Consider the following 27,915-nt stretch of genomic DNA (forward strand, 5'->3'; position numbering starts at 1 on the left):
AAGCAACCCTGTCCAAAGGTGTGGATGCGATGGGGTGGCCCCATGGCCAGCGTGTTGCCTGGTGACGCCGTCGCGCATGGTGCGGGCCCCATGGCCAGCGTGTTGCCTGGCGACGCCGTCGCGCGTGGTGCAGCCCCAATGTCCAGCGTGTTGCCTGGCGACGCCATCGCGCGTGGTGCGGCCCCAATGGCCAGCGTGTTGCCTGGCGACGCCATCGCGCGTGGTGCAGCCCCAATGGCCAGCGTGTTGCCTGGCGACGCCATCGCGCGTGGTGCAGCCCCAATGGCCAGCGTGTTGCCTGGCGACGCCATCGCGCGTGTTGCGGCCCCAATGGCCAGCGTGTTGCCTGGCGACGCCATCGCGCGTGTTGCGGCCCCAATGGCCAGCGTGTTGCGTGGGTGTTACGCCCTGTGCAGTGACACAGCGCCACAGATAAGCAGGCACATGACGGGTTCATGGCGGCTGCGCCCCAACCCCAGGGGGTGGCAGAAAGTCAGAAATGTTTTAACCCCCCATTATCAGTGTTTTAATAACAAATATGGGAAGGCAGACATGTTTTGGAGGACCACGAGTGTACACTCTAGCCTGTACACACCTGCTCTCTATGGTAGGAGGTATTGTCTACAGGAGAGTTCTCCCCCCTGTGCTGGGGGGCGGGGTGCAAACGAGGAGGGACAACGCCCAACGGGGGGGCATCTTTTGGAGGACTTATGTGTACGCTCTAGCGTCCCACACCAAGTGTCTATGGTTGCTTGGTATTCTCTGCGCATGTGTGTTCGACCCCATGTTCAGATATGACGTCATGCGGAGAAGAGGGCGGGGCCCGCTCCGCGGGAGGACCTTGGCGTGTACACTCTAGCTACCGTTACGGACACGCCCACTCCTCTATGGTTCCCGTGGTATTGTCCACACAAAAGTGTTTCGTCTCCATGGTCCACTCTGGCGGACCGCCGCCGCCATGCCTTGGAGGACCCAGCCTGTACAATCTAGCCTGCAAAAGCCCCTACGGCTCGATGGTTCTAGTGGTAACTTCTAGGCAACGCGTTTCCTCTCTATGAGCCCAGGTGACGCTAGTAGGGAGAAGCGACAGCGCCGCCATGTTTTGGCGGACCCGTAGTGCACACTCTCGCCTAGAGCACGGTATCTCTCTATGGTCTCCGGGGTAATGTCTACCCGAACGTTAGCCTCTCTATGGTCCTCCTTGGCGCCAAAAGGATGGGGTGGCGACTCGCAGCGAACAATCTAGCTAGACACCCGGTGCCGCTCTATGGTTCCAGGGCGACGCTCTACACGCACACCCCCCTCCTCTCTATGCTCCAAACGCAAGACTGGTCCCCAGGGAGCAGCGGGGCGGGAACAAGGGCGGCAGGACCCGCCCACCCCAATGACTGACACCCACGGTGACCAATCGAGACAAGACAAGGCTTTGCGCCTGGGCCCCGGCTGGCCAATCAGGGGCCTCCCTGCTGGGAAGCGCCTGGAGGGGCCCGTGGGGCTGCAGTTGGAACAGGAGGTGGGGGGGCTGCGGGTCGGGAGTGAGGGGCACCGGGGTACTGTGGGGGCGGGGCTGGGGGTCAGTGAGGGGGAGAGGGGAGTGAGGGGCACCGTGGGGCTGGGGCTGCCCGGGGGCTGAGGGGGGCGGGGCTGTCAGGAGGAGGGGCAGTGAGGGGCACGGGGAGGGGGAGGCAGGAGGGGGGGCACGGGGAGGGCAGTGAGGGGGAGGGGCACGGGGGGGCAGTGAGGGGGAGGGGCACTGGGGGGGCAGTGAGGGGGAGGGGCACGGGGGGCAGTGAGGGGGAGGGGCACTGGGGGGGCAGTGAGGGGGAGAGGCACTGGGGGGGGTGTCCCCGTCACTCACCCTGTGACCGTTCCCCCGCAGGCCATGGAGCAGACCCAGCTGCTGGAGTGGGAGGAGGACGGGGACCCCCCCGGGGGAGAGGCCGACCGGCCCGTGGGGCGGCTGCACCTGCTCAGCAGCAAATATGGGCCGGAGCAAGGTCAGTGGTGCTGGGCGGGGGCTGGGGCCGCCCCCACCCACCAGAGCCGCCACCCGCCCCTTGGAGATCTCACCCGCTCTCCTGGGAGTGGTGGGAAGGCGCCGGTGGTCTGATGGCCCTCGATGGTGGTGTCCTGGCGCCAGGACTCCTGGGTTCTCTCCCTGGCTCTGGGAGGGGAGTGGGGGGCTAGTGGTTGGGGGGGGGCGGGCGCCAGGACCCCTGGGTTCTCTCCCTGGCTCTGGGAGGGGAGTGGGGGGCTAGTGGTTGGGGGGGGCTGGCGCCAGGACCCCTGGGTTCTCTCCCTGGCTCTGGGAGGGGAGTCGGGGACTAGTGGTTGGGGGGGGCTGGCGCCAGGACTCCTGGGTTCTCTCCCTGGCTCTGGGAGGGGAGTGGGGGGCTAGTGGTTAAGGGGGGCTGGAAGCAGGACTCCTGGGTTCTCTCCCTGGCTCTGGGAGGGGAGTGGGGGGCTAGTGGTTAAGGGGGGCTGGAGGCAGGACTCCTGGGTTCGCTCCCCAGCTCCGGGAAGGGAGTGGGCTCTACTGGCTCAGCCTGGGTGTCAGGACTCCTGGGTTCTCTCCCCCCAGATTTCTGGATCTACCCCGGGGAGAACGTGGTGGGGCGGCTGCCGAGCTGCCGGGTCTGCCTGCCGGCCCCCTCGGTCTCCAAGGCCCATGCGGTGATCGAGGTCCCGGCGCCAGATGGGCCCCACCTGCTCTACGACCGGGGCAGCCTGAACCGGACCCGGCGCCAGCGCGGCGTCCTGCTGCCCCACGTCCGCTACAGCCTGGAGGATGGAGACACCCTCATGTTCGGGGACGTGGGCTGCCAGTACTTCCTGCTGCCACCGGGGGGCGCCGACCCCGAGGACTCTCTGGAGGTGCCGCCCACCCAGCCCCGGGCCCCCAACACCCTGGCCATCGAGGAGACCCCCGTGCCCAGTAAGAGGATGGGCTACGGGCCCCTGCTGGCTAGGGACTCTGAGGATGAGGAGGAGCTGCAGAGTGGAGGAAGGCTCCTGCACCTGCCAGGGAGCAATGGTGAGTGGGGATTGTGGGGATGGGCCTGTAATGTTATTGTAGACCCTACAATAACAAACCAGCAACCCCACGCACATACCGTTGCTGGTTTGTCTTTTTGTTTGGGCTCCCGCTCCCACATAAATTACATCCCGCTATTGCATTATTAGGGCAACCCCATGATGTTATGGTAGGCCCTACGATAACAAACCAGGCATGGCACAAGTGAGGCTGGGGTGAGGCAGGTCTGCCAGTGATTCTATATCTGGGCTCCTGCCCTCAAGTTTACACAGATCCCTGGTGTGAAGGGACCCTATGGTATTGTGGTAGACCCTACAATAACAAACCAGTGTTAGTGGGCGAGGATCCTGGGTTCTGTTCCTGTGGAGTCAGGGCTAGTCACTGGAGCAGGGGAGGGGGCTGGGAGTCAGGACTCCTGGTTTTGTTTGCCTCGTCTATCCCTCTCTGTTACAGTAGACCCTATGATAACAAATTGGGGGTGGGAGGGATGAAGGTCGGGAATTCCATGTGTGGGCTACCCCTCTGGTTACTGACAGCAACAGGCACCCTACGATATTATGGTAGACCCTCCGATAACAAACCAGGAGGCAGGCTGTGCCCCCATTCTGTGGGTGAGGGAGACACAGACCCCCGGATTCCCTGTTAACATCCTGTGTCTGTCTTGTCCACCAGGCTCCGACTCCTCTTCTGATGCTGGCGTCCGTTCTGACGCAGGCTTCTCCCCGGGCGCAACCGTGGTGCCGGAAAGGTAGAGACAGGCCTAGCAAGGGGAGACAAGACTCTGGCTTTTGGAGGGGAGCAGGGTCTAGTGGTTAGAGCGAGGGGGGATGTGCTGCAGGGGGCGCAGCAGGGGGCGCTCTCCGGCAGTCAGTGGGGGGTGCTGTGCTGAGGGGTGGGGGGCTCGGGAGGGAGTGCAGGGGGGTTGGGAGGGGTGCTGTGCTGCGGGGCAGGGGGTTCGGTGGGGGGTGCTGTGCTGAGGGGTGGGAGGCTCGGTAGGGAGTGCAGGGGGTTTGGGAGGGGTGCTGTGCTGCAAGGCAAGGGGTTCAGTGGGGGGCGCTGTGCTGAGGGGTGGGGGCCTTGGGAGGTACTGTACTGCAGGGGGGGTTGGTGAGGGTGCTGTGGGGCAGGGGGTTCAGTGGGGGGTGCTGTGTTGCAGGGCAGGGGCTCGGTAGGGAGCGCAGAGAGGGCTTGCTAGGGGGTGCTATGGGGCAGGTGGTTCAGTTGGGTGCTGTGCTGAGGGGTGGGGGGCTCGGTAGGAGTTGCTGTGAGGGATTCTGTCGGGGGTGCTGTGCTGAGGGGCGGGGGGCTTGGTAGGGAGCAGGGGGGGCTCAGAAGGCGGTGCTGTGGGGTGGGGGTTCAGTGGGGGGTGCTGCAAGGGGCTCGGGAGGGAGCGCAGAGGGGCTCGGTGGGGGCACTGTGCTGAGGGGCGGGGGGCTCGGTGAGGAGCACTGCGGGGGGCTCGGTGGGGGCGCTGTGCTGAGGGGCGGTGGGTTCAGTGGGGGGCGCTGTGCTGAGGGGCGGGAGGCTCGGTGGGGAGCACTGCTAAGGGGCGGTGGGTTCAGTGGGGGGTGCTGTGCTGAGGGGCGGGGGGCTCAGTAGTGCTGACTCGATAGGTTACGGTGGGTTCTGACCCTCTGCTGTTCTCTGCCCCCCAGCGACGAGGAAGGTGGCGAGACCCCTGACGCCCCCTGCCCCTCCCTGCGCCTGAGCTACGGCAGCGAGCGGACCCCCGGCCCGCCGGAGAACGGAGTCGCTGCCCTGGGTACCGAGCAGCCCAGGGCCACGGGGGTGGTTGGGACGGACCCGGAGCCTGTGCTGGCCGCCTGCCGCTTGGTCAAGGGGCCTGGCCACATGGGCATCGCCTCGGGCACGGGGCCGGGGGCAGCTGTCAGGGGCCTGGGGAACGGTTGCCCTGCTGAGGTGGGCAGCATTACAGATGTGGAGGAGGAGGTACGGCATCCAGATGTGGTGCAGAAGAACCATGGACCTGCTCTCCTGGGGGACAGCGATACAGATGATGATGAGGAGGCTGTGGGGAATCTAGATGATGTGGATCCAAAGTGCCACCCACCTGCCATTGAGATGGGCAGTGATACAGATGTGGAGGAGGAGGCACAGAATCCAGATGTGCATCCAAAGAACCATCAGCTTGCTGGAAATGGGGACAGTGATACAGATGTGGAGGCACCACTGGAGAATCCAGATGTTGTGCAAGGAATGAAGAACCAGCATGCTGCCCCTGGGGACAGCGATACAGATGGGGAGGGGGCTGATGTGAATCCAGATGTGGGTCCAAAGAGCCATCAGCCCAGCTTTGAGGTGGACAGCGATACAGATGTGGAGGAGGAGGTGGCAGCAAAGAATCCAGATGTGCAGAAGAACCATCAACATACTCTCCCTAGGGGCAGCGCGGCAGATGTGGAGGGGGAAGTGGAGAATCCAGATGATGTGCATCCTGAGAGCCATCACTCTGCCAAAAATGGGGAGAGCGATACAGATGTGGAGGAGGTTGCAGAGAATCCAGATGTTGTACAGAAGAGCTATCAGCCCGCCGTTGAGGTGGGCAGTGATACAGATGTGGAGGAGGAGAAAGCAGAGACTCCAGTGGTTGTACAGAACAACCATCAACTTGTTTCCCCAGGGGGCGGAGATGCAGATGTGGCACGGGTGGTGGGAAAACCAGATGTGCGACAAACGAACAATGAGCTTGCTGCCCCTGGGGACAGCGATACAGATGTGGAGGAGTCGGATAGAAACCCAGATGTTGTCACTGCAAAGAGCCATCCCCTTGCTGTTGACGTGGGCAGTGATACAGATGTGGAGGAGACTGGGAATCCAGATGTGGGTACAAAGAGCCATCCACCCACTATTGATGTGGGCAGTGATACAGATGTGGAGGAAGAGGAGGCAAATAATCCAGATGTTATAATGAAGAACCATCAACATGCTCTCCCTGGAGACAGAGATCCAGATGTGACGGAGACAGTGGGGCAACCAGATGTGCATCCTAAGGGCCATCAGCCTGCAGAAAATGAGGACAGCAATACAGATGTGGAGGAGTCTGGGGGGAATCCAGCTGTTGTACAGAGGAGCTATGAGCCCACTGTGGAGGCAGGTGACGATACAGATGTGGAGGAGGCTGAGGAGAAATCAGATGTTGGACAGCAAAACGACCCTCTGCCTGTCGCCACTGGGGACAGCGATACAGATGTGGAGGAGAATCCAGATGTTGGCCAACAGACGCTCCACTGGCCCACTGGAGACAGCGACACAGATGTGGAGGGAGCCCCTGGGGCAGAGTCCGACCAGGCGCCAGGTCCTGTGGGGGGCCCAGCCCAGGCGGGTGGGGAGCAGCCACCAGCTGCCCGGTCCCGTCTCAGCCCAGAGACCAAGTTGATGGACACGGAGGGGAACAAGGAGCCAGTGTGGGGCCCGGCCCAGCCTGGGGACGACAGCGAGACGGACGTGGAGGGTAAATCTGGGGGAGACGGGCCCTGCGCTGCCGTCCCGGACGCCTGGGTCCCGTTCCCTGCCCCGGTCTCCAGCTCCCTATAGGTGTGCGCCGTGCGCTGCCGTCCCAGACGCCTGGGTCCCGTTCCCTGCCCCAGTCTCCGGCTCCCTACGGGTGTGCGCCCTGCGCTGCCGTCCCGGACGCCTGGGTCCCGTTCCCTGCCCTGGGCTCCAGCTCCCCTAGGGGTGAGCTCCCTGCGCTGCCATCCCGGACACCTGGGTCCCGTTCCCTGCCCCGGTCTCTGGCTCCCTAGGGGTGAGCTCCCTGCGCTGCCGTCCCGGACACCTGGGTCCCATTCCCTGCCCTGGTCTCCGGCTCCCTACGGGTGAGCTCCCTGCCCTGCATGCTGGGATGGGATCAGGCGCGTCGGTTTCACCTGGAGTCTCCGCTCTCCTTCCCCTTCCCAGATGACGCTGATTTTGCCCTGCAGGCCACGCAGTGCTACCTGGTTGAGGAGACCCCGTCCTCGGGGGCCAAGGCCACCAGAGCCCCCGCGGCAGCAGGTGCGACTCCTGGGTTCCATCTCTGGCTCTGGGAGGGGAGTGGGGTCTAGCGGTTAGAGCTGAAGGGGGGAGCCAGGACTCCTGGGTTCTGTATCTAGCTCCATCTTGCTGTGTGACCTCTGGCGCATCCCTTCCCCTTTCTGTGCCTCAGTTTCTCTCCATGACCTAGAGTTAGTCCCTCCCTCTGGGCAGGCGATCTGGGGGGTTGTGTGGCTGTGAGCGAAGAGATCGGTGGCGGGGAAGCTGTGAAGGATCCTGGGTAATTCCTCTCTCCACAGATTCGGGGAGCGGCCTAGAGGAGGAAGCCACCCAGACATTTGTCTTCAGATCGCCCCTGCCTGGAAAAGGTGGGTTGGGGGGCAATCCAGCCCCCATGATCACAGCCCCCCTCAGTGTCTCCTCCCAGGGGTGGCTCCATCTGGTGGCCAGACAAGGCAGCTCAGTCTCCATGGGCCTGCTGGGCTGAGAACTCGCCAATGTCTGTATAGGTCACCAGAGGGGCGGAGTTAGTGACCCCCCTGGGGGTGGGGCCTCATGCTGGGGCGGAGTTAGTGACCCTTGGGGGCGGGGCCTCAGGCAGTCACCCTTCTCCCACCAATTCCTGCTGCCACTCTGATCCCTTTGCAGGGTCCGTGATGTCGCCCCCTGCTGGCCCAGCCCTGCACGCGCCAGGTGAGCACAATGAGCCCCTCGCTGGGGTTGTGGCGCTCAGGGAACGGGGTGGGGGGGTTGGGGGTGCAGAGTGAAAACTGGTCTGGAGCCGCCATCTTGGATTTCACGGTGGGGTTGTGGAGGAGGGGATGCTAAGGATTCTGGGAAGCATGAGAGCTGCCGCCATGACAGACGTAGCCTGACAGGTCTCCCCACCTCCGTGCCAGACTGGGCCGAGCCACCCAGTGCTGACTGGACTGATTAGAGCAGGGGGCTGGGAGCCAGGACTCCTGGGTTCTCTCCCTGGCTCTGGGAGGGGAGTGGGAGCTAGTGGTTGTGGGGGGGCTGGGAGCCAGGACTCCTGGGTTCTATCCTCATCTTCTTCCGCTCTCCCCCCCTGCCCTCAGTCTGCACCTCTTCAGAGAAGGAGGAGGACTCGGACGAGGATCTGTGTGTTGTGGAAGCGACTCAGTCGTTCTGTGAGGACCCCGGGCTCCACTCGGACCAGCCCACCCAGCCCTTCATCCCCGAGGAGGACACCCAGCTGCTGCCCCGCCCCCCGCCACCAGGGGGAGCCCTGTCTCAGGAGCCGGCGCAGCCTGCAGTACCTGGCCTGGCCTCTGGGGGGCTGCTGCCCCTCGGCACCCAGGCCCCCACTGTTCCTCGCCTCAGTCCCAAGGAGTTGGAGCCCCCTGGCAGGGCACTGCCAGCAGGGGGCGCCGGGAGGGAGCCGCCGGAGGAGGAGGAATCCCAGCCCCTGCGCCTAGTGCTGAGCGCTCCCCGCAGGCCAGCCCTGGTACTGCAGGGTGAGAGCAGGCAGGCAGGAGCAGAGCCCAGGGGCAGCAGCTCTGGGCGGCGCCTGAGAGGGCAGGGTGAGTGATGGGGTGTGGAGAGAGTGAGTGTGTGTCACGCCTGGTGCGACACGCCTGGTGGTCTCGTGTGTGTGTGTGTGTGTGTGACATGTCTGGTGCGACTGCTCTCTGTGTGTGGATGTGTGCGTGACAAACCTAGTGCAGTGGTGCTCTGTGTGCGCGCCCTGTGTGAGTGTGTGACACTGTAGGTGTGTGTGTGTGTGTGTGTGCACGCGCGTGCCAGTGATAACCCTGTGCGAGGAGGGGGGTGTTGCTGGCAGTCACATGATGTGCCTTGGCAGGCAGTGACATCTAGTGGCAATGAAGGGAACTGCAGTAGCTGACTGGAATTAATTCATCCTCTTCTCCAGGTGGCCCGGAGGCTGCGGAGCGACGGGAGACCCCAGCGGCTGTCGGGGTCACGGGGGCTGGGCCCCACCCCATGGGGGCACGGCCTGAGGATGCTGGGAAGGTGAGCAGGGGCTGGCGCCCTCTCTTGGAGGAATGGTGCCTGCACACACTGACTGGGGAGCTTCTGCACCCCCTTCTCCCAGAGCTGGGGACAGAACCCAGGAGTCCTGGATCTCAGCCCCCCAATCTTTCTCTCTGCCCCCCCCCCCCCCACAGGTCCCAGAGGCTCATTCCAGTCCCTCCACCCCCGTGAGGCGCCGGAGCCTGCGATCTGCTCCGGTTCTCGCTCCCCCACCACCAACCCCTGCCCCAGAGAGGCGGAGCCGGCGGGGTGGGGCGGAGAAGGCCGTGGGGTCTGGAGAGCCCAGCCAGCCCGCCCCGGCTGCCCCCCAGCGTAGGGGGAGGCGCCAGCTCTGCAGCCCATCCGTGTACATGGAGGCACCAGAGCTGGGGAGTGTCGAGGAGGTGGAGCAGCCCGGCCCTGTGAAGAGGCCCAGGAGGGCTGTGCAGGCCCAGGACCCCCCCACGGAGCCAGAGGCCTCGAGCCAGGGGGCTCTGGGCCGGGCCCTGAGATCTCGGGGGGCTGCAGGTGCGGAACCGGCCCCAGCCAACGAGCCCAGGAGGGGATCGGGGGGAGCAGAGCCGGAGGCGTCGCAGGGCCGAGCCCGGCGGTCCCAGAGAGCCCCTGCCCAGGTGCTGGCCCCCAGGAGGAGGGGTGCTGCAGAGCCAGCCAGGGAGGCCCAAGGCAAGCGGAGAGGGGTGGCCACCCCGGATCCGCCTCCGGCACAGGGCGAGGGACGAGCGGGCAGTGCCGCGGCCCAAGAGGATGCTGGGAGTGACGCCAAAAAGAGGCAGGTGGGTAACAGGCCACTGGGCGGGGCTGGGGGAAGGTCCCCACCCCAGGGTCAGGTCCCACCCCTCACTTGCTATGGATGGGGCCTGGCCACTGGGAGGCGGGGCCTGGCCACTGGGAGGCGGGGCCTGGCCAGCTGGGAGGCGGGGCCTGATATGCTATGGGTGGGGCCTGGTACCAGGGGCAGGGTGTACAGACTGGCTGGGGGTGGTTTGCAAAATGGGCGGGGTGTAATTTTCTGGGGGCGGAGCCTGATAGGGAAGAGGAAATTCATTGCTGGGGTGGACTCAGGGGGCGGGGCCTCTCCTGCTAGGGGGTGGGATTATGGGGCTGGGGTCTAAGTGGCTGGGGGTGGGATCTGTCCAGAGGTTCGTGGGGTGGGGTGTGATGGGCAGGATGGGGGGGCTATAAGTGAGTCTCACTCCCCCCATTCCCCCTGCAGGAGGCGCCGGTCCCCCCATTGCGGCGCCAGAGCACGGAGAACAAGGTGGAGGGGCTGCGGGCCAGGGCCCCTCGCCGATCCCAGGGGGCAGCCGGCGGCACGGCCTCCCCCAGGGTAAGAAAGCCCAGGACCGGGGGGCGGGGAGGCCGGCAGGCTGGGACACGGGGGCCCTTCCCCTCCAGGGGGTGTCAGTTCCCACCCCGCCCCAGGTATCTCCCAGCTCTGGGTTCTGTGCTGGCTCGGAGACGGGAGCGTGGGGGGGACGACAGGGACTGTGTCGAGGGGTCTATAGATTATATATGATCTGCCCCCCTCTGGGGAGACACGCGATTTCTCCCCCTTCCCGGAGGCGGTGGGGTCGGACTTCAGCCCTGGGGCTTGGGGCTCTGTCCCCCCAGCTCCCCACCCCCCTTGCATGGCCTCCAGGGCTTGATTTGTCACAGTAAATCTGCTGGGAAAAGTGATTCGCAGGTTTATTAATATCACATTTCACAGCAGACTTGGGAGATTGTGACAAGTGATATTAACAAACAAGTGTCACTTCTCACAGCAGGAGACCACTAGCTAACAAACCAACCCCCCCGCCCCCCCGAATGTGCAAAGCACCTTGGTTGTGGTTCTGTTCTGTGTATCCACTAAAGAACAGAGGCGACCGTACGGTACTTTGATTATTGAGTCGGAAAAATCCCTCCTACGTAAATCAGTGACCGGGATGTGGACATTTGGTGCCTGTTTATTTGCTTTTCCTAAAGTTAATGAAGCGTTTTAGGACAAATGGGCAGAGTGGCCACCAGCAAGAGTTGGCGGCTGCGCTCAGGCCACCCCGAGTGTGGGGTGAGACCCCTGAGGAGGCTGGTTTGTGGCCAGGACGCTGTCTGCGGCTGTAGCTCGTGTACCTGTTCAGTGCGTCAGTTCGCCGGTGGTTGGTTGTTGCTGTGGCCAGCAATTCCCCTCAACACTCGGGGTTTCCGTTGGGCCGTTTGTTCAGAGTCCAGAGGCCTCCTGCCCTGTGCTAAGTGCTGGGGCCGATGTGGGGCAGGACACGGCTGCTCAATACGGTGCAAAGCAGGGGCTGGAATCCAGGCGCCAGCTGTACAGCTCGGGAGTGGACGTGGGTGGTCAGGCTGTACCAAGCTAGGGTGTGGGGGGAGGCTGTACCCCAAGCTCTAACAGTCCTAATGGGAATGTACCAAGCCATAAGAATGGGGTAGTAGAGGAATTTACCATGGTGCCTTGCTGTGGGGAGGGGATGAGGAGCCGGGGGTTGGAGTGGAAGGGGTCATACCAAGTTACCCTGCCCGGGGGGGGGCTGTGTGTGAGGGGACCGTACCAAACAGTCCTGCCCGAGGGTGGTGGGGAGGGGTCATACCAAGTTACCCTGCCCAGGGGTGGGGTGGAGGGGATCTTACCAAACAGCCCTGCCCCCAGTGGTGGGGAGGGGACATACCAAGTTACCCTGCCCCTGGGGGTGGTGGACAGGGGACTATACCAAGCCGCCCTGCTCCCGAGGGGTGGGGCTGGGCTGGTCCGTGCTGACTGCTCCCCTCCCCCAGGTGCTGTTCACGGGGGTGATTGACGAGGCGGGCGAGCGGGTGGTCTCGGCGCTGGGCGGGGCGCTGGCCCGCTCGGTCTTCGACTGCACCCACCTGGTGACGGACCGGGTGCGCCGCACGGTGAAGTTCCTGTGCGCCCTGGCCCGCGGGGTGCCCATCGTCACGCTGGACTGGCTGGACAAGGTACCGCCGGGGGGAGGGGTGGGGAGGGTGCGGGAGGGGAGCGACATGGGGGGGGAGCTACCCCAGGTGACGCTGCCCCCCCTTCCCCTCCCCCAGAGCGGGTGCAGCGCCTGCTTCCTGTCGCCCAGCGGCTTCCTGGTGCGGGACGCGGAGCAGGAGCGAAACTTCCACTTCAGCCTGGCCCAGTCGCTGCGGCGAGCGCGCAGGGGGGCCCTGCTGCAGGTGAGACCCCCCCATCCACCCCTCTGACCCCACTCACACCCCCTGCACCATGCGGGGGGCCCTGCTGCAAGTGAGACCCCCCCCGTCCACCTCTCTGACCTCACTCACCCCCCCCCGCACCATGCGGGGGGCCCTGCTGCAGGTGAGACCCCCCCATCCACCCCTCTGACCCCCCTCACACCCCCTGCACCCTGCGGGGGGCCCTGCTGCGGGTGAGAGCCCCCTGTCCACCCCTCTGACCCCACTCACACCCCCCTGCACCATGCGGGGGACCCTGCTGCAGGTGAGACCCCCCCCGTCCACCCCTCTGACCCCACTCACACCCCCCTGCACCATGCGGGGGGCCCTGCTGCAGGTGAGACCCCCCGTCCACCCCTCTGACCCCACTCACACCCCCTGCACCATGCGGGGGGCCCTGCTGCGGGTGAGAGCCCCCTCTCCACCCCTCTGACCCCACTCACACCCCCTGCACCATGCGGGGGGCCCTGCTGCAGGTGAGACCCCCCCGTCCACCCCTCTGACCCCACTCACACCCCCTGCACCATGCGGCGGGCCCTGCTGCAGGTGAGACACCCCCCACCCCCCTCCACCCCTCTGACCCCACTCACACCCCCTGCACCATGCGGGGGGCCCTGCTGTTGAGACCCCTGCTCCCCCACACTGCCCACCACGCAGGAGGGCCCAGCTGCAGGTTAAACCCCACTGGCTCCCCCCAGCATCCACCCTCCACTGGCCTGTCGCAGGTGAGACCCTCTGAACCCACTCACCCCCCCACCATCCACCACACTGTGGGGGTGAGGGTGGGGGCGGGGCAGCTGCAGGTGCGTCCAGACTGCTCCTCCCCCCACACTCGGGCCCTAAGCACCCGGTGGGCCCATCTGGGCAGGGGGCCGCCTGCAGCTGCCCCTGTCCCGAGCTCCTCACCCTCGAGGGCTCAGCTGTGGACACCTGGTCCCTGGGCTTAGCTGCCTCCCCTGCCCCTCGCTGGCTCCGCCCCTTCCCCAGGCTCCGCCCCTTCCCTCCTGGGAGCAGGGGGTGGGTCAGTCACAGCCGCGTCCCCCTCCCCAGGGCTACGAGATCCACGTCACCCCCAGCGTCAAGCCGGAGCCCGAGCACATGAAGGACATTATCCAGTGCAGCGGGGGGGTCTTCCTGCCCCACATGCCTCGGACCTACAAGGTGAGCGGGGAGTGAGGGGCGCAGGGGGAGGGGTCTGTGGGGCAGGAGTGATGGAAGGAAGGGGGGCTGTGGGACGGGAGTGAGGGGCACAGAGGGGACTGCAGGGGGGAGGGGTCTGTGGGGCGGGAGTGACGGAAGGAAGGGGGGCTGCGAGGCGGGAGTAGGGTACAGAGGGGTCTGTGGGGCAGAGTGAGGGGAGAGGGGCTGTGGGGCAGAAGTGAGGGGTGCCGGCAGAGCTGGGAGCGGGGCTGTGGGGTGGGAGTGAGGGGCGTAAGGGGAGGGGTCTGTGGGGCAGGAGTGACGGAAGGGAGGGGCTGCGAGGCAGGAGTGAGGGGCACAGAGGGGGCTGCAGGTGGGAGGGGTCGGTGTGGCGGGAGTGATGGACGGAAGGGGGGCTGCGAGGCGGGAGTAGGGCACAGAGGGGTCTGTGGGGCAGAGTGAGGGGAGGGGCTGTGGGGCGGAAGTGAGGGGCACAGAGGGGGCTGCGGGGGGAGGGGTCTGTGGGGTAGAGTGAGGGGAGGGGCTGTGGGGCGGAAGTGAGGGGCACAGAGGGCGCTGCGGGGGGAGGGGTCTGTGGGGCAGAGTGAGGGGCACACAGGCGGGTGCTGTGGGGCAGGCGTGAGCAGGATTTAACCCTTTCAGGACAAGTGCATCGTCATCTCCTGCCCCGAAGACCTGCCCCGCTGCCGACCCGCCCGGAGCGCCCGGCTGCCCGTCGCCAGCACCGAGTTCCTCCTGACGGGCATCCTCCAGCAGGCGCTCGACCTGCCCCCCTACCGCCTGGACGGGCCGCCGGCCCCGCCCAGCGCCCCCGCCCCTGCCACCCGGGCGAGCAAGAGGAAGGGGGCGTCGGGTCCTGCCCCCGCCCCGCCCAGCTCTGCCAAGAGGGGGCGCTGAGGGGCCAACGGGCCCTGACCTTGGACCCACGAGCCTTAACCCTGTAAATACCTCACTTTTCTAGCAGCAATAAAGTCATTTTGAAATAAAACTAATGTGGGGCCTTTTTCCTCTGGGAGGCGCGGCTCCCACCCGGCCCCAGGGCGGGGACTGGCTGGCTCAGGGGGGCAGGGAATGGGGCAGGGGCCTGTCCCCTCTAGGGGGCGCCGGCTCCCACCCGGCCCCAGGGCAGGGACTGGCTGGCTCAGGGGGGCAGGGAATGGGGCACGGGGCCTGTCCGCTCTAGGGGGCGCCGGCTCCATCCGGCCCCTGGGTGAGGACTGGCTGGCTCAGGGGCGCAGGGAATGGGGCAGGGGCCCCGTGTCCCCTGCTGTTGCACTGACGTCACCGGAGTGCGTTCGGAAGCAGGGGGCAGTTGTGACAGGTGGCTCCATCCTGCCCCTTGCGCCGCCTGTGCTGGGTGGGGCCCGGGTGTCTCAGTCCGGGGTTGGAGGGAGTCAGGCTGGCACTAGATTTACCCCCCCCCCCATTCTGTGCTGCCCATTCACACCCCCTGCTGGCCCTGTAGGCCTCAGTTATGACTCAAGTGGATCAGGAGGCCGAAGGCCCTGGGGGCCCAGGAGGTGGGGGGAGCAGCCCCGATGGTGATGTGCCAGAAACCAATTTTTCCCCCTCAGCCATTTTCTTTAAGGCCCCCAAGAGGGAGTGGGGGGCAGAGCAGCTCAGCCCCTCATTATTCTGTCTCCCAATTAGGGCTAATTTCCCACACGCCAAGTTTGGTTTATTCATTTTCGGTCCTGGCTGCCAGGCGTGATCCCTGCCCAGCCTCTGGCTGGAGGCGCGGTCGCTTCGGACTCATTTAGTTTTTCTGTTTCCCTTTCGTCTGGTTCCCGTCAGTGTTGCCGGGGGCTGGGGACGTTTTCGTGACGTTCACTCAGATTTCACAGCTGAGCTCGCAAGAAGGGGAAATGGGTCGGCCCCGTTACTACACCATGGCCCTGGGCCGGAGCCCGGGGCAGAGGATGGGCCTGGGTCCCCAGGCAGCCCGGGGAAGGGGGCGTGAGGCTCCCCTGATGCAGGAGGATAAGGATGGTTCAAAGCCCTGCAAGGGGGGAAGGGCCATGGGGCAACGGCCTGCTGGAAAGACGCTGGGTTTGTGGTGGGATGAAGCCTGCCTGGCTGCAGGGCTGAGCTGCAAGAAGAGACTAAAGCGATTGTCAGCAGGGGGCGCCGGAGAGGGGAGAGTCACCGTGCCACAGCTGGCCAGCAGGGGGCACCAGAGAGGCGAGAGCTGCCATGCCATGCTTGGCCATGGGGCGACGCAGCAGCGGTGAGGTCGCATCCCCACACGGGTGTTTGTGGGAACAGAGCCGGCAGGAGCGGGGTTGAAAGACGGGGCTCAGATCCGTGTAGTGGGGAAGGTCAGCAATCCCGACTGCTGCTGGGGAGTGGCCAGGCTTTCGAGCCGCAGGCAGCTCGTCTGCGGGGCTAGGGAAGGGCTCCAGCATCCCAGCGATCTCCCAGGGGAGCAGATTGTTTAGCATAAGGAGCTAACACGTGTTGCAAGAGCCCCGGCAAGCTGAAGTGGGCAATGAAAGCAGCTGCAGCCCCAGGACCACGGGGTAGCAGCTCCGGAGTGGTGTACGGAGACGGCAAACCAGCGCCTCTGTTCAGGCCGGAGGTTGTGCCCAGCAGTTAGGGGCTGACGCTCCTGGGCTCGTCTTTGGGAAGAGTTGGGCTGGTTTCCTTTGAGGGCGAGTATGGAGAGATCAGCTACGGAGCGACCGCCCTGTGAAATGTGTTCGCCCATAGGGGAGCGGGTGTTTTTATCAGTCCCACGCGAGTTCATCTGCGAGCGCGTGGGGCTTGTTGGGGCCTTTAGTGCTCGGGGCGAGGTAGCTACGTGGTGAGAGGCAGGGGTAGGACCCGTGGATCGGGAACGGTGCATTGGGGGGCGTTGATCATTGTAGCAGTGGAGCTACGGCTGCAGGTTTTGCATCTGTTCCCTCTCCAGTGACCCACGCGGCCCCTGCCCCACCCCAGAGGAGGGGGCAGCATGGCCAGGTTTCCAGCCAGAGCCCTGGGGGGGGGCGTCTCCTGGGTGCTCCCCCAAGCAGGGGGCCAGGGCAGGGCGGCTTCCACAGCCCGGCTGCTGCTCTGCTCAGGGGGCGGGATGGGGGCACACGCAGACCCGAGACGGGATCGAGGCCCTGTTGCGCTGGTGCTGTCCAGCCCCCAGGCCAAGGCGCTGACGGGCTAAACAGGAATAAATGGGCTGAGACCCAGGACAACTCGGGTCTATTCCCACTCTACCAGGGCCCTCCTGGGTCACCTTGGGTCAGTCGATGCACCCCCTGTGCCTCAGTTTCCCCATCTGTACAACATGGATAATGACACCCCCCTCCTCTGGGAAGCGCTTTGAGCTCTGCGACAGGAAAGCACTAGATAAGAGCCAGGGATGGTTAGGATTAAATGAGGCCCAAGGTTTTACTTTGCTGCCAACATGGCAAGAAATTGTTTAAATTCACATGATTCTTAAGTATGCGGTGAATGGGTGGCCATGGGACCTTTCGATTCATAGACTTTAAGGTCAGAAGGGAGCATTATGATCATCTAGTCTGACCTCCTGCACAACGCAGGCCACAGAATCTCACCCACCCACTTCTGTAACAAACCCCTAACCTATGTCTGAGTTATTGAAGTCCCCAAATTGCGGTTTGAAGACCTCAAGCTGCAGAGAATCCTCCAGCAAGTGACCCGTGCCTCATGCTGCAGAGGAAGGCGAAAAATCTCCAGGGCCTCTGCCATGGAGGAAAATTCCTTCCCGACCCCAAATATGGTGATCAGTTAAACCCTGAGCATGTGGGCAAGACTCATGGAACCCATCCATCCATCCCTGCACTCCTCTCTCTTCATCCATCCATCCTCATCTCTCCATCCATCCCCATACACCCCCCTCTCCATCCCCACACACCCCTCACTGCATCCAGCCAGCCACCCCCACACTCCTCTCCTTCCCTCCATCCTCATACACCCCAACACTCCTCTCCCTCCAGCCATTCATCAATTCCCATACACACCCCATCCCCCCATCCCCCCATCCCTCCCTCCATTACATCCCCCCTCCATCCATTCAATTCCCATACACATCCCATTCCCCCTCCCTCCCCACACACCCCTCCATCACCCCACACACGTCCCTCTTCATCCCTCCATCATCATTCATTCACCTCCATCCCTCCATCCTCATACACCCCTCTCCATCCATCCACCCATTCATTAATCCCTCCACGCACCCCTCTCAATCCATCCTCATATACTCCCCCTTCATCCATGCAGCCATCTATACCCATACACCCCCCTCTATCCCCACACCCCCTTCACTGCATCCATCCATCTAGCCCCACACACATCCCTCTCCATCCATCCACCCCCCCAGTGCCCTCTCCATCCCCCCATCCACACACACCTCTCTCCATCCATTCATCAATTCCCATACACCCCCATCCATCCATCCTCCCACATCCCTCTCTCCCTCCCTCAATCTATCATGTACACCCCTCGCCATCCATTCACTTCCCATCCCTCCCTCCCTCCCCATACGCCCCTCTCTCCATCCATCCATCCCCATACACTCCCTCTCCATCCATGCAGGTTTTGCATCTGTTCCGGTGCCGCTTTGAACTGGTGGGTCCTGGTCTGAGGGGAGTTTGTTTTGATGACGAGCTTGGCGAGGCCGGGGGTTGTTTGAAGGCCAGAAGAGGGGGTTTGCAGAAGATTTCTTTCAATGTGGGGTCCTTATCGAGTGTGGGGTGTTTGATGATAGCCCAGATGGGTTCCTGCCTGGGGTGGGGTGGGGTGCGGTTGGTGGCTTTGTTTTATTTTCCATGTTGACGTTTTTGAACATGAATGTAAGTTAGAGAGTCCAGTTCATGCTCATACTTTCCATTACTGTGACCTCCAAACAACATGGTTATGGAGTAGGACTGTGCTGAGGATGGTGATAAGTGGTAAGTAATTTCTGCTAAATGACTTGTGGCTTTGCTCATCACACTCACGTACTTTAGCTGCTGTGTGATTGTTCCCATCCGTGACACTCCCCAGACACTTCTGCCATTAAAATAACCTTTCCTCGGGGCTTGCTGGTTTAAAAACAAAGCTGAAAAAAGCCCAGCCTTCCGTTTGAAGGGGGCGAGAGCCTCTGTCATGCAGAGGAGAAACACGGGAGAAGTTTCTTTACGAAGTGTTATGTTTCATGGTGTACACACACACACACACACACACACACACACACACACACACACACGTACGTTAGGTTAAACCCATCGAGACTCTTCCTGGAAGGTCACAATGAATTTAGACTCTAACACGATAACGTACAAGAAGCAAAACCGGGAGCGAGAAAACAGGCTGCTCCCGAAGGCAGCAAGGCCCCTGGTTCTCAGCTGGCTCTTGGGGAACTGTCTCAGATTTCAGGCTTCCCGACAGAGCCTCCTTGGCTGCCAGCAGGAGCAGGAACCCCCCCATTGCATTTAAAGCAATAGCGCCACAATCTTAATAGTCCAACCTTAAGCAGCACCAGCTGCCCCGTACGTCACTGAATACAGGCGGGTGCTTCCGAAAGGAGCTTCACTCTCGCCTCGCTCTGCCCCGTTCTGGCTGGGCTAGGGACGCACCAGCACTGCTCTCCCTGGCCGTTTAAACACCACAGCCCATCGGCTCCAGGCTCTCAGGGAACATTCGAGGCGTCTCTGGGCAGAAGCCTAGTGGGTTTAGGGGACAATCCAAAGGGGGAAGTGTGGGGGACACATGGAGCACCCCCCCTTCTGGTCTGTAGGGTGAAGGATGGGTTCCTGGCCCTATTGCCACCTCCCAGCCTCAGCAGAGCCGGGGTTGCTGTTTGCTCATCAGCCCAATCGAGTTTAACGTGTAGACGCCCTCAGTGACTGAGCTCCGGGCCAGAGACAGAAATGAAACCAGAGTGGGGGGGTCATGGGGTGGGGGGGTGTCCAGAGCTCCTGATGGGGAGAAGTGGCATGAGGGGATAAGCAGTGTGGGGCACAGCAGACTCTGGCGGGAGGGGGGAATGGATGGGGGCACAGAACCCCAGCAGGGGGGAGTGGGTCCCCTGGAGGTACAGGAGGGTGGCACCCAGGGAGGTTGTGGGGCCATGGAGATAGGGGAGGGTGGCACCCAGGGAGGTTGTGGGTCCCCTGGAGGTATGGGAGGGTGGCACCCAGGGAGGTTGTGGGTCCCCTGGAGGTACAGGAGGGTGGCACCCAGGGAGGTTGTGGGTCCCCTGGAGGTACAGGAGGGTGGCACCCAGGGAGGTTGTGGGTCCCCTGGAGGTACGGGAGGGTGGCACCCAGGGAGGTTGTGGGGCCCATGGGGGGGTCTAGGAGCCCTGGCGGATGCGGTGAGCTCAGCAGCTCTGATGTCCTGCCCCCTGCTAGTGTAACGGGGAGGCTAAGCTGGGGCAGGGGGTGAGAATCTGAAAGCCAATGGGTCCAGTCCCTGCACTTCTCCAGGCCCTTACAAGGCAACATCTCACCCATCCCACACAAACCACAGGTCCCCCGGAGCTGAGTGACCCTCCGAGGAGCCGCCTGGCATAGTCACTGCTGGCTGCACTCAGCACCGGGCTCTGGTTTCCAGCATCGCTGGCAGAAGGCAGCAAGCGGGCGCAGCCAGGCGGTTCGTGGTAAGGCTTTTCTCTGCCCCTGGTGGGCAGGTTGAGGGGGAGGAGGGCAGGGGGGTTGTTCTTTTTTTTTTTTTTATAAAGAAACAAAAAAAAAACCTGGTCTAATGAAATTCTCACCCGGCAAATCAGGGATCGGGGCCGGCGGGGCTGTGACTAACCCGCTCTCTCCGGATCCCAGCAGGCTCAGCTCTGAGCACTTCATAGTCCAGCTTCTCCCGCGTCCCGGCCCGAACTGCTCCTTAATGGGGAATAGGAGGGAGCTCGGGGACTCCAGCACCACCGAGCCGGGGCTGGTCTGGGCTAAAAACGTCCATCAGCAGAAAAATCCACTCCCCACCGGTGCAGTTACGCTGACTTAAGTCTCTGTGTAGACAGTGCTAGGTGGCTGGACCAATTCTTCTGCCCTCTGAGATCAGACCAGTCAGCAGTGGTATCCCCCAGACGCCACCACTTGGCCTGACAAAATGAGATGTGGTGATTGTCATAGTCTGACGCCCCCTTTTCTCAGGGCTTTGATGAGTAATGAAATACATCACGATTTCTACATTGGGCATAGGATTTATCGCCCCATTGACGAGCATGGGGTAGGTCTCCCTTCTCAGAGCAATGGGCTCAGGCTTTCTGCAGACTCAGGCAGCGTCGCTGCACCAGTTACACTCAGGACACAGGGGTTTGTGTGTGTGTGAGGAGGAGGGTAAATGATGTGTGGTGAGGAGAAGGACCTGTCCTGGTCCGATCATAAACTTGGGGTGGATCAGTCTCTAAAGAAAACAACTCCTGGGATGTCAAGACTGATTCTGTAGCACCAAGCTCTAGAGTTTTAAAAAAATGGGAAAAAAAGGCCAATGTACTTGAAGGTAAATGCATGAAATGTACATTCAGTGAAACTGAACGGCAACAAATTGACTGATGACACAAGGCACACTTGGCCGGTGGAACTCCCTGCCACAAGACAAGCTCGCACCGAACCGCTCCGGAAGATTAAAAAGAAGGCTCAGACACTTGCAATGGAGAATGAGTCCAGCCACGAATTAGATAGTGAGGATTAAGAAACAAACCCTCAGGATCTGGTGAGGCTCTAACCTTCCTGCTTCAGAGTGAAAACCAACTGTCAGCTACCGCAGGCCAGGAGGGAACGTTCCCTGCAGGGAGATTATCCAACGTCTCCAATTGCCTAATTCTTACACCTTCCTCTGAGGCCATTGACGGTGGCCGCTGTCAGAGAGAGGAGACGGACGTTACGCAGATGATATTCCCAGAGCTGATCCAGTCGGACAAGTCCTCAGTGCAGCCCTTTCTGCCTACTGCATCCAGCACATTAATTCCTCAGTATTATTAACTGTTTGTATTACAGGAGCACCTATGGGCCCCAACGGGGATTGGGACCCCTTTGAGCTGGGCCCAGCACAGACCCACAGGGAGAGACAGTCCCTGCCCCAGCTGAGATCAGGGCCCCGTTGTGCCGGGCGCTGCACAGACACACAGCGAGAGACAGTACCTGCCCCAGCTGAGATCAGGGCCCCATTGCGCCAGGCGCTGCACAGACACACAGCGAGAGACAGTCCTTGCCCCAGAGAGTTTACAATCTAACTTGACAATAGCAGAGGAAGGCGGCTGGGCCAGTGGTTAGGCAGCTAGTTTTAGACGAGACCCACATTCAGTTCTGACTTGGGGCCAGGTATTTCAGGGTGTTTGGTGTCTAACTCCCATTGACTTCAGTGGGGGTTAGGTGCCTAGACACCTTTGACCATCTGGTGCTTAGGCTCTCTGTGCCTCCGTTCCCATCCCTGCTGTGGGGATGACAGCTCTGCCCTGCCTCCCGGAGGGGTAGGGTGACCAGAGACCAAGTGTGAAAAATCAGGACAGAGGGTGGGGGGTAATAGGAGCCAATTTAAGAAAAAGCCCCAGATATCGGGACTGTCCCTACAAAATCAGGACATCTGGTCACCCTACGGAGGGGTGGGAGGGTAAAACATTAGAGACTGTGAGGTGCTCAGATACTGCAGTAAAGTGGATCAGGGACATACCTAAGAGAGAAAGAAAGGCAGGATTATTAGCCCCATTGTACAGATAGAACCCAGGATTCTAAGTCCCAGCCCTCTCCCCACTCTAACGCCTTAGCCTGCACTCCCCTCCCAGAGCTGGGGGGAGAACCCCCACCTGCCCCCTCCGCACTAACCCACTAGTACCTGTTCCTTAGTTTGTGAGCTCTTTTAGGGAAGGGATCACACCTTCCTAGGTCTTTGTCCCACACCCAGCACGATGGAGCCTTTATCCCAATTGGGTGCCACTCTAAAATACACATTAAATAATAATAAATAATATTTTCAGGGTTGCTGGCTGCACAATGGCAGATGAAGCTGGAAAGTCCCAGGCGCTGGTTAAAGCTGAGCTGAGTGTCAGCAAACCCCAGGATGTGCGGAAGGAGACGGAGTTGAGGATGAAGTCCTACGCCAACTGGGAGGAGTTCCTCATGCCGGCCCCCATCTCCATCGCCATCCTGGGGCAGCTGGTTTTCATTTCAGCAGGGCAGGGAGACTTCTCCATCAATAAGAACCCCCCTAAGGATGGCTTCAAGCACATCAACTACCCAGAATCCTTCAGGGCCTGCTTGTGTCAAGTCAGTAACCAAGGCTGGGTGGCCTTCAACACTGCACACGTCAACATGGACCAGATCAGACTCCTCTCCATGAGCGTCCCGGGACAGATGAAGGCGATTGTTAAAACTCTGTTCCAGGACACGGAGACGGTGAATGCCATGCTGCCGACGCACCTAAAGAAGATGAAGGCCGTGGCAGACGACTGCAAAGACTTAGCCCAGGGGGCGAAGGACAAGTATTCAGATGTCATCTACCTGATCCAGGAGCTGATGGAGGCCTGTTTGAACGCCAAGAAAGGTTATGAGGATGAGCTGAAAGACATCCAGATAGCACTGCAGCAGGCACAGATCAAGGAGAAAGCGGCCAAGGAGGCACAGAAGCTGGCTGAGCAGTATCACGACCAGATGAAGCAGCAAGTCGATGAATCCTTTAATCAGTACAAGGAAGCCATGAAAGCCATTCCCACAGGGTGGGATGTTGTGGGCATGACCGTTGCGGAGAATATTACAAATGAAATTACAAGTTTTGCCACTGGGATGGCAGGCATGTATACAGGAAAAATTATCATGCCACAAGCTGGGAAATTGATAGCCAGTGCAGTGACTGGGCCAGAGCAATTCAACCATGGAAGCATAATGCCAGCACTCAACATTTTTGCAAAGTCAGGAATGCTACTGACGTTTGCAACGCAGCTCAAAGAGCTAATTGATGAGCAAAATGGCCTCAACATGAAGAAAATCGTCAATGAGAAAACTCAAGAAGTTAACACCAACTGGCTGAAAGACAATTTCCTGAAGACGAAGAGCAGCATAGACACAGAAAATATGTGTGAGCCAAAAAATCAAGCTCAAGAGATCTGCGCATCTGGCCTCCGTATTTGTGAAGAGCTGGAAAAGATGGCCTTGTCCCAAAACAAAGGAAAGGAAGAAGAGAAGTCTCTCGTTGAAGAGATCAAACGCTTATACCAAAGAGCATCAGAATTTGATTCACACAGTAAATCCTCAGTGGGATCTCCTGCCTTCACCGCCAAGCCGCCGAACGTGGCTAAATGTCAGCAAGACTCAACGGGAGGATCCAGTGCCCTGCGAAATGCACATTTGAAGGTCGAGCAGAGCCGGGAGATGCTGAAGTCGACCCAAGATGAGTATCAGAGGAGCTTCGAGAACTTCAAGAGGCAGAATGATGAGCTGATGGAGATTATGTGCACTATGGAGAAATGCAAGGTGCAAGATGTAGATTTTGAGGCAGCCAGAAAGATGCTGATCAAAGGGCTGGAGGCCTTGGGGAGGGTGAAGGAGCAGTGGGAGAAGATGGTGAGGTTCTTCCAGATGATCTCCAGCCTGATTGACTCCTGCCTCAGTCGGGACATCAAGGAATTTGTGAGCTCTGTCTCGGACGTACAGAAAATAGAAAATTATTCCTCCAAATCCTTCGTGATAGACACCATCTACACCCAGGCGTTCAACGCTTCCAACGTGGCCCACCTGGTGCACATGATCTCTGAGACCTACACCGAAGTGTCCAATAAATACCTGATGGATCGAGTGAGCAGCCTCGGGCGACTGATCACCATGGAAACTTCCCACCCGAGCTTCAAGTCCGAGCGGGAGGCATTACAGAAAGGTTGCGAAGAGGCCCGCCAAGCCATCTACGACATGGTGATCGAGAAGAAGGAGGAGTTTGATAGGAGTGTCGAGGCCAGGGTGGAGACGATCGACAGGGAGCTGAAGGCCGTGCTACCCCCCGTGAGCGTGGAAGAGCAGAAGGCAATTGAGGGAGCGGTGAAACAGGGGATGAAGGAGCTGACTGTGGAAGAAGAAGACCTGTTTGAGTAGATGGATGCATTGGTGGGGTCCCAGCTACTGGCTTACGCTATGGGGAGTCTCCATAATCAACCAATCATAGCCCCACCTCACCTCACTCTTTGCTTTGCAAGACCCGAGCTTGAGAAAAGCCAGCTTTGCAGTCAAGGTGCTGCACGAGGACACAGCAGGTGCTGGTTCTAGTCTTTTCTCTGCCACATGCTGTCCTTTGTGACCCTGGGCAAGTCACTTTATTTCTCTGTGCTTCAGCTTCCCACCTGTAAGATAGGGATGTGTTGTTACCCCATCTCAGCCACGGGGTGGGGGGGAGGTGAGACACTTAGGTAGTAGTTGGCCCTGATAAGAATCTACAGAGAGATTCATGGAGTGGGGAGATGAGGAAAATGCCCATTCTCTATGAAGCAGGATTTATACATTTTAGAAACATCACAAGTGACAGAGCTCCCGCTACTTGCGCTGGAGAGTAAATTCCACCTTCAATAACCCAGGAGAAATTTGCAATGACAGAGGGGGTTGGAGGGGAGTGGGTGCCAGGACTCTTGGGTTCCAGTCAGCCTTTCCTGTGGCTGTCTCTCACTTTGTTAGCTGAGGGGCAAGTCGCTTCACCAGTCTCTGGGCCTCACGTCTGCGAGATGGGCCATAGCACTCGCTGGACTCACAGGGCCAGGTGTTCAAGGTATTTAGTCACCTAACGGTGCAGGATGGCACCTGGTGGGATTTTCAATTGGATTGCAAGGAGAATTAGGCACCTAGTGGATTGCAAGGGGAGTTAGCCACCTAACCAGCTTTGGCACTTTTGAGAGTCCCACTAGGTTCCCATCTGCACTGTTAGGTACTTAAATCCTTTCGGAAACCTGGCCTGCAGGGGTCTGGCCTAAGGAGGGCCAATCTTGTGCCCACTAAATCACTCCCTTTGATTTCGACTGGCCCAGGGTTCCTCCTGGCAGTTGGAAGGAAATCAGAGCCTGACGTAGCTGCCTCACTTACGCTGAGTAGTTCCCCTGAGGCGCATGGGGGAATTCAGCCAAATTGTGGTGCACTACACACACCTGGCATGGAACCAACCATCAAGTGTGAGCTGCTCAGTTGGTCCTTGGATTTCCTGCTTTGCGATGCCGCAGCACTGAGCATTTTCAATAAAGCCTCTGGCATTTACTAGCATTAAGGATCCTGTCATTGTTGTTATTTAGTAGAGGAATGCAGAATTCATCTTCTGCGCAGAATTTCCTTGTTCCTTGCAGAATGGGTGCTGCAGAGCTCCTGGCCGCCACTAGGGGCTGCTGGACCCAGCAGAGCCTGGCTCCCCACAAATAGAGGACACTATGGAGCGGAGTGGGAGCTGGAGGGTTCCTAGCAGCAGCTGTGTCCCATAGTGAGCAGAGCGCCCGGCCCAGCGGGTATGGAGCCCTGTGCAACATCAACTCTGCACAGCCCAGCACTGAAATCACCACAGGAAACTCTATCCACCCTGGTCTGACCAGCATCAGGCTGTGTCTGCCTCGGGACCCATGGGCTCAGAGGGGATGGGGTGTGAGTGTCTGGGCAGAGGGAGGCCTGATGCAGCTTCCTTCAGCAACCCCCCCCAATACCCCTCTGACCGCACTCACACCCCCTGCACCATGTGGGGGGCCCTGCTGCAGGTGAGACCCCCCCCCGTCCACCCCTCTGACCCCACTCACACCCCCTGCACCATGCGGGGGGCCCTGCTGCAGGTGAGACCCCCCCCGTCCACCCCTCTGACCCCACTCACACCCCCTGCCCCAGGCGGGGGCCCTGCTGCTGGTGAGACACCCCCCCCGCCCACCCCTCTGACCCCACTCACACCCCCTGCACCATGCAGGGGGCCCTGCTGCAGGTGAGACACCCCCCCCGTCCACCCCTCTGACCCCCCCCAGCACCATGCGGGGGGCCCTGCTGTTGAGACCCCTGCTCCCCCACACTGCCCACCACGCAGGGGGGCCCAGCTGCAGGTTAAACCCCACTGGCCTGTCGCAGGTGAGACCCTCTGAACCCACTCACGCCCCCCACCATCCACCACACTGTGGGGGTGAGGGTGGGGGCAGGGCAGCTGCAGGTGCGTCCAGACTGCTCCTCCCCCACACTCGGGCCCTAAGCACCCGGTGGGCCCATCTGGGCAGGGGGCGCCTGCAGCTGCCCCTGTCCCGAGCTCCTCACCCTCGAGGGCTCAGCTGTGGACACCTGGTCCCTGGGCTTAGCTGCCTCCCCTGCCCCTCGCTGGCTCCGCCCCTTCCTCAGGCTCCGCCCCTTCCCTCATGGGAGCAGGGGGGGGTCAGTCACAGCCGCGTCCCCCTCCCCAGGGCTACGAGATCCACGTCACCCCCAGCGTCAAGCCGGAGCCCGAGCACATGAAGGACATTATCCAGTGCAGCGGGGGGGTCTTCCTGCCCCACATGCCTCGGACCTACAAGGTGAGCGGGGAGTGAGGGGCGCCGGCAGAGCTGGGAGCGGGGCTGCGGGGTGGGAGTGATGGAAGGAAGGGGGGGCTGCGAGGTGGGAGTGAGGGGCACAGAGGCAGGTGTTGTGGGGGGAAGTGGTCTGTGGGGCAGGAATGATGGAAGGAAGGGGGGCTGCGAGGCGGGAGTGGGGCACAGAGGGAGCTGTGGGGGGAGGGGTCTGTGGGGCAGAGTGAGGGGAGACGGGCTGTGGGGCGGAAGTGAGGGGCACAGAGGGGGCTGCGGGGGGAGGGGTCTGTGGGGCAGAGTGTGGGGGGAGGGGCTGTGGGGTGGAAGTGAGGGGCACAGAGGGGGCTGCGGGAGGAGGGGGCTGTGGGGCAGAGTGAGGGGAGGGGCTGTGGGGCGGAAGTGAGGGGCACAGTGGGGGCTGCGGGGAGAGGGGTCTGTGGGGTAGAGTGGGGGGAGGGGCTGTGGGGCGGAAGTGAGGGGCACACAGACGGGTGCTGTGGGGCAGGCGTGAGCAGGATTTAACCCTTTCAGAACAAGCGCATCGTCATCTCCTGCCCCGAAGACCTGCCCCGCTGCCGACCCGCCCGGAGCGCCCGGCTGCCCATCGCCAGCACCGAGTTCCTCCTGACGGGCATCCTCCAGCAGGCGCTAGACCTGCCCCCCTACCGCCTGGACGGGCCGCCGGCCCCGCACCCGCCCAGCGCCCCTGCCCCTGCCACCCGGGCGAGCAAGGGGAAGGGGGCGTCGGGTCCTGCCCCCGCCCCACCCGGCTCTGCCAAGAGGCGGCGCTGAGGGGCCAATGGGCCCTGACCTTGGACCCACGAGCCTTAACCCTGTAAATACCTCCCTTTTCTAGCAGCAATAAAGTCATTTTGAAATAAAAATAATGTGGCTAAGATGGGGCCTTTTTCCTCTGGGAGGCGCCGGCTCCCATCCGGCCCCAGGGCGGGGACTGGCTGGCTCAGGGGGGCAGGGAATGGGGCCCGTGTCCCCTGCTGTTGCATTGACGTCACCGAGTGTGTTCAGAAGCAGGGTGCAGTTGTGACAGGTGGCTCCATCCTGCCCCTTGCGCCGCCTG

At 61.5% G+C, this 27,915-nt stretch overlaps 2 protein-coding genes across 2 annotated transcripts; both read left to right on the plus strand.

Moving 5' to 3' along the window:
• Nucleotides 1-1,369: 1,369 nt before the first annotated feature.
• LOC123344947 (mediator of DNA damage checkpoint protein 1-like) lies at nucleotides 1,370-14,381 on the plus strand. Its single transcript, XM_044981454.1, has 16 exons — nucleotides 1,370-1,513; nucleotides 1,880-1,997; nucleotides 2,582-3,034; nucleotides 3,707-3,782; nucleotides 4,690-6,506; nucleotides 6,953-7,048; nucleotides 7,327-7,395; nucleotides 7,676-7,720; nucleotides 8,107-8,571; nucleotides 8,922-9,022; nucleotides 9,178-9,816; nucleotides 10,257-10,370; nucleotides 11,810-11,992; nucleotides 12,089-12,214; nucleotides 13,283-13,393; nucleotides 14,036-14,381. Exons 1-16 carry the CDS (start codon nucleotides 1,385-1,387, stop codon nucleotides 14,288-14,290), a joined length of 4,797 nt encoding a protein of 1,598 aa, XP_044837389.1. The 5' UTR covers nucleotides 1,370-1,384; the 3' UTR covers nucleotides 14,291-14,381.
• An 11,662-nt stretch (nucleotides 14,382-26,043) lies between these two features.
• LOC123344930 (mediator of DNA damage checkpoint protein 1-like) lies at nucleotides 26,044-27,696 on the plus strand. The gene is made up of 3 exons (XM_044981438.1): nucleotides 26,044-26,054; nucleotides 26,733-26,843; nucleotides 27,369-27,696. Exons 2-3 carry the CDS (start codon nucleotides 26,781-26,783, stop codon nucleotides 27,627-27,629), a joined length of 324 nt encoding a protein of 107 aa, XP_044837373.1. The 5' UTR covers nucleotides 26,044-26,054; nucleotides 26,733-26,780; the 3' UTR covers nucleotides 27,630-27,696.
• The last annotated feature ends 219 nt before the right edge of the window (nucleotides 27,697-27,915 follow it).

The sequence above is a fragment of the Mauremys mutica genome, chromosome 12, assembly GCF_020497125.1.
Source record: "Mauremys mutica isolate MM-2020 ecotype Southern chromosome 12, ASM2049712v1, whole genome shotgun sequence".
In the NCBI taxonomy this organism is placed as follows: Eukaryota; Metazoa; Chordata; order Testudines; family Geoemydidae; genus Mauremys; species Mauremys mutica.

Coding starts and splice junctions, on each gene's coding strand:
- LOC123344947 (XM_044981454.1), top strand. CDS start 1,385: ATGACTGACACCCACGGTGACCAATCGAGACAAGACAAGGCTTTGCGC. Junction 9,817..10,256: donor GTGACGCCAAAAAGAGGCAG/GTGGGTAACAGG, acceptor TTCCCCCTGCAG/GAGGCGCCGGTCCCCCCATT. Junction 12,215..13,282: donor GCAGGGGGGCCCTGCTGCAG/GTGAGACCCCCC, acceptor CCCCCTCCCCAG/GGCTACGAGATCCACGTCAC.
- LOC123344930 (XM_044981438.1), top strand. CDS start 26,781: ATGAAGGACATTATCCAGTGCAGCGGGGGGGTCTTCCTGCCCCACATG. Junction 26,844..27,368: donor ACATGCCTCGGACCTACAAG/GTGAGCGGGGAG, acceptor TAACCCTTTCAG/AACAAGCGCATCGTCATCTC.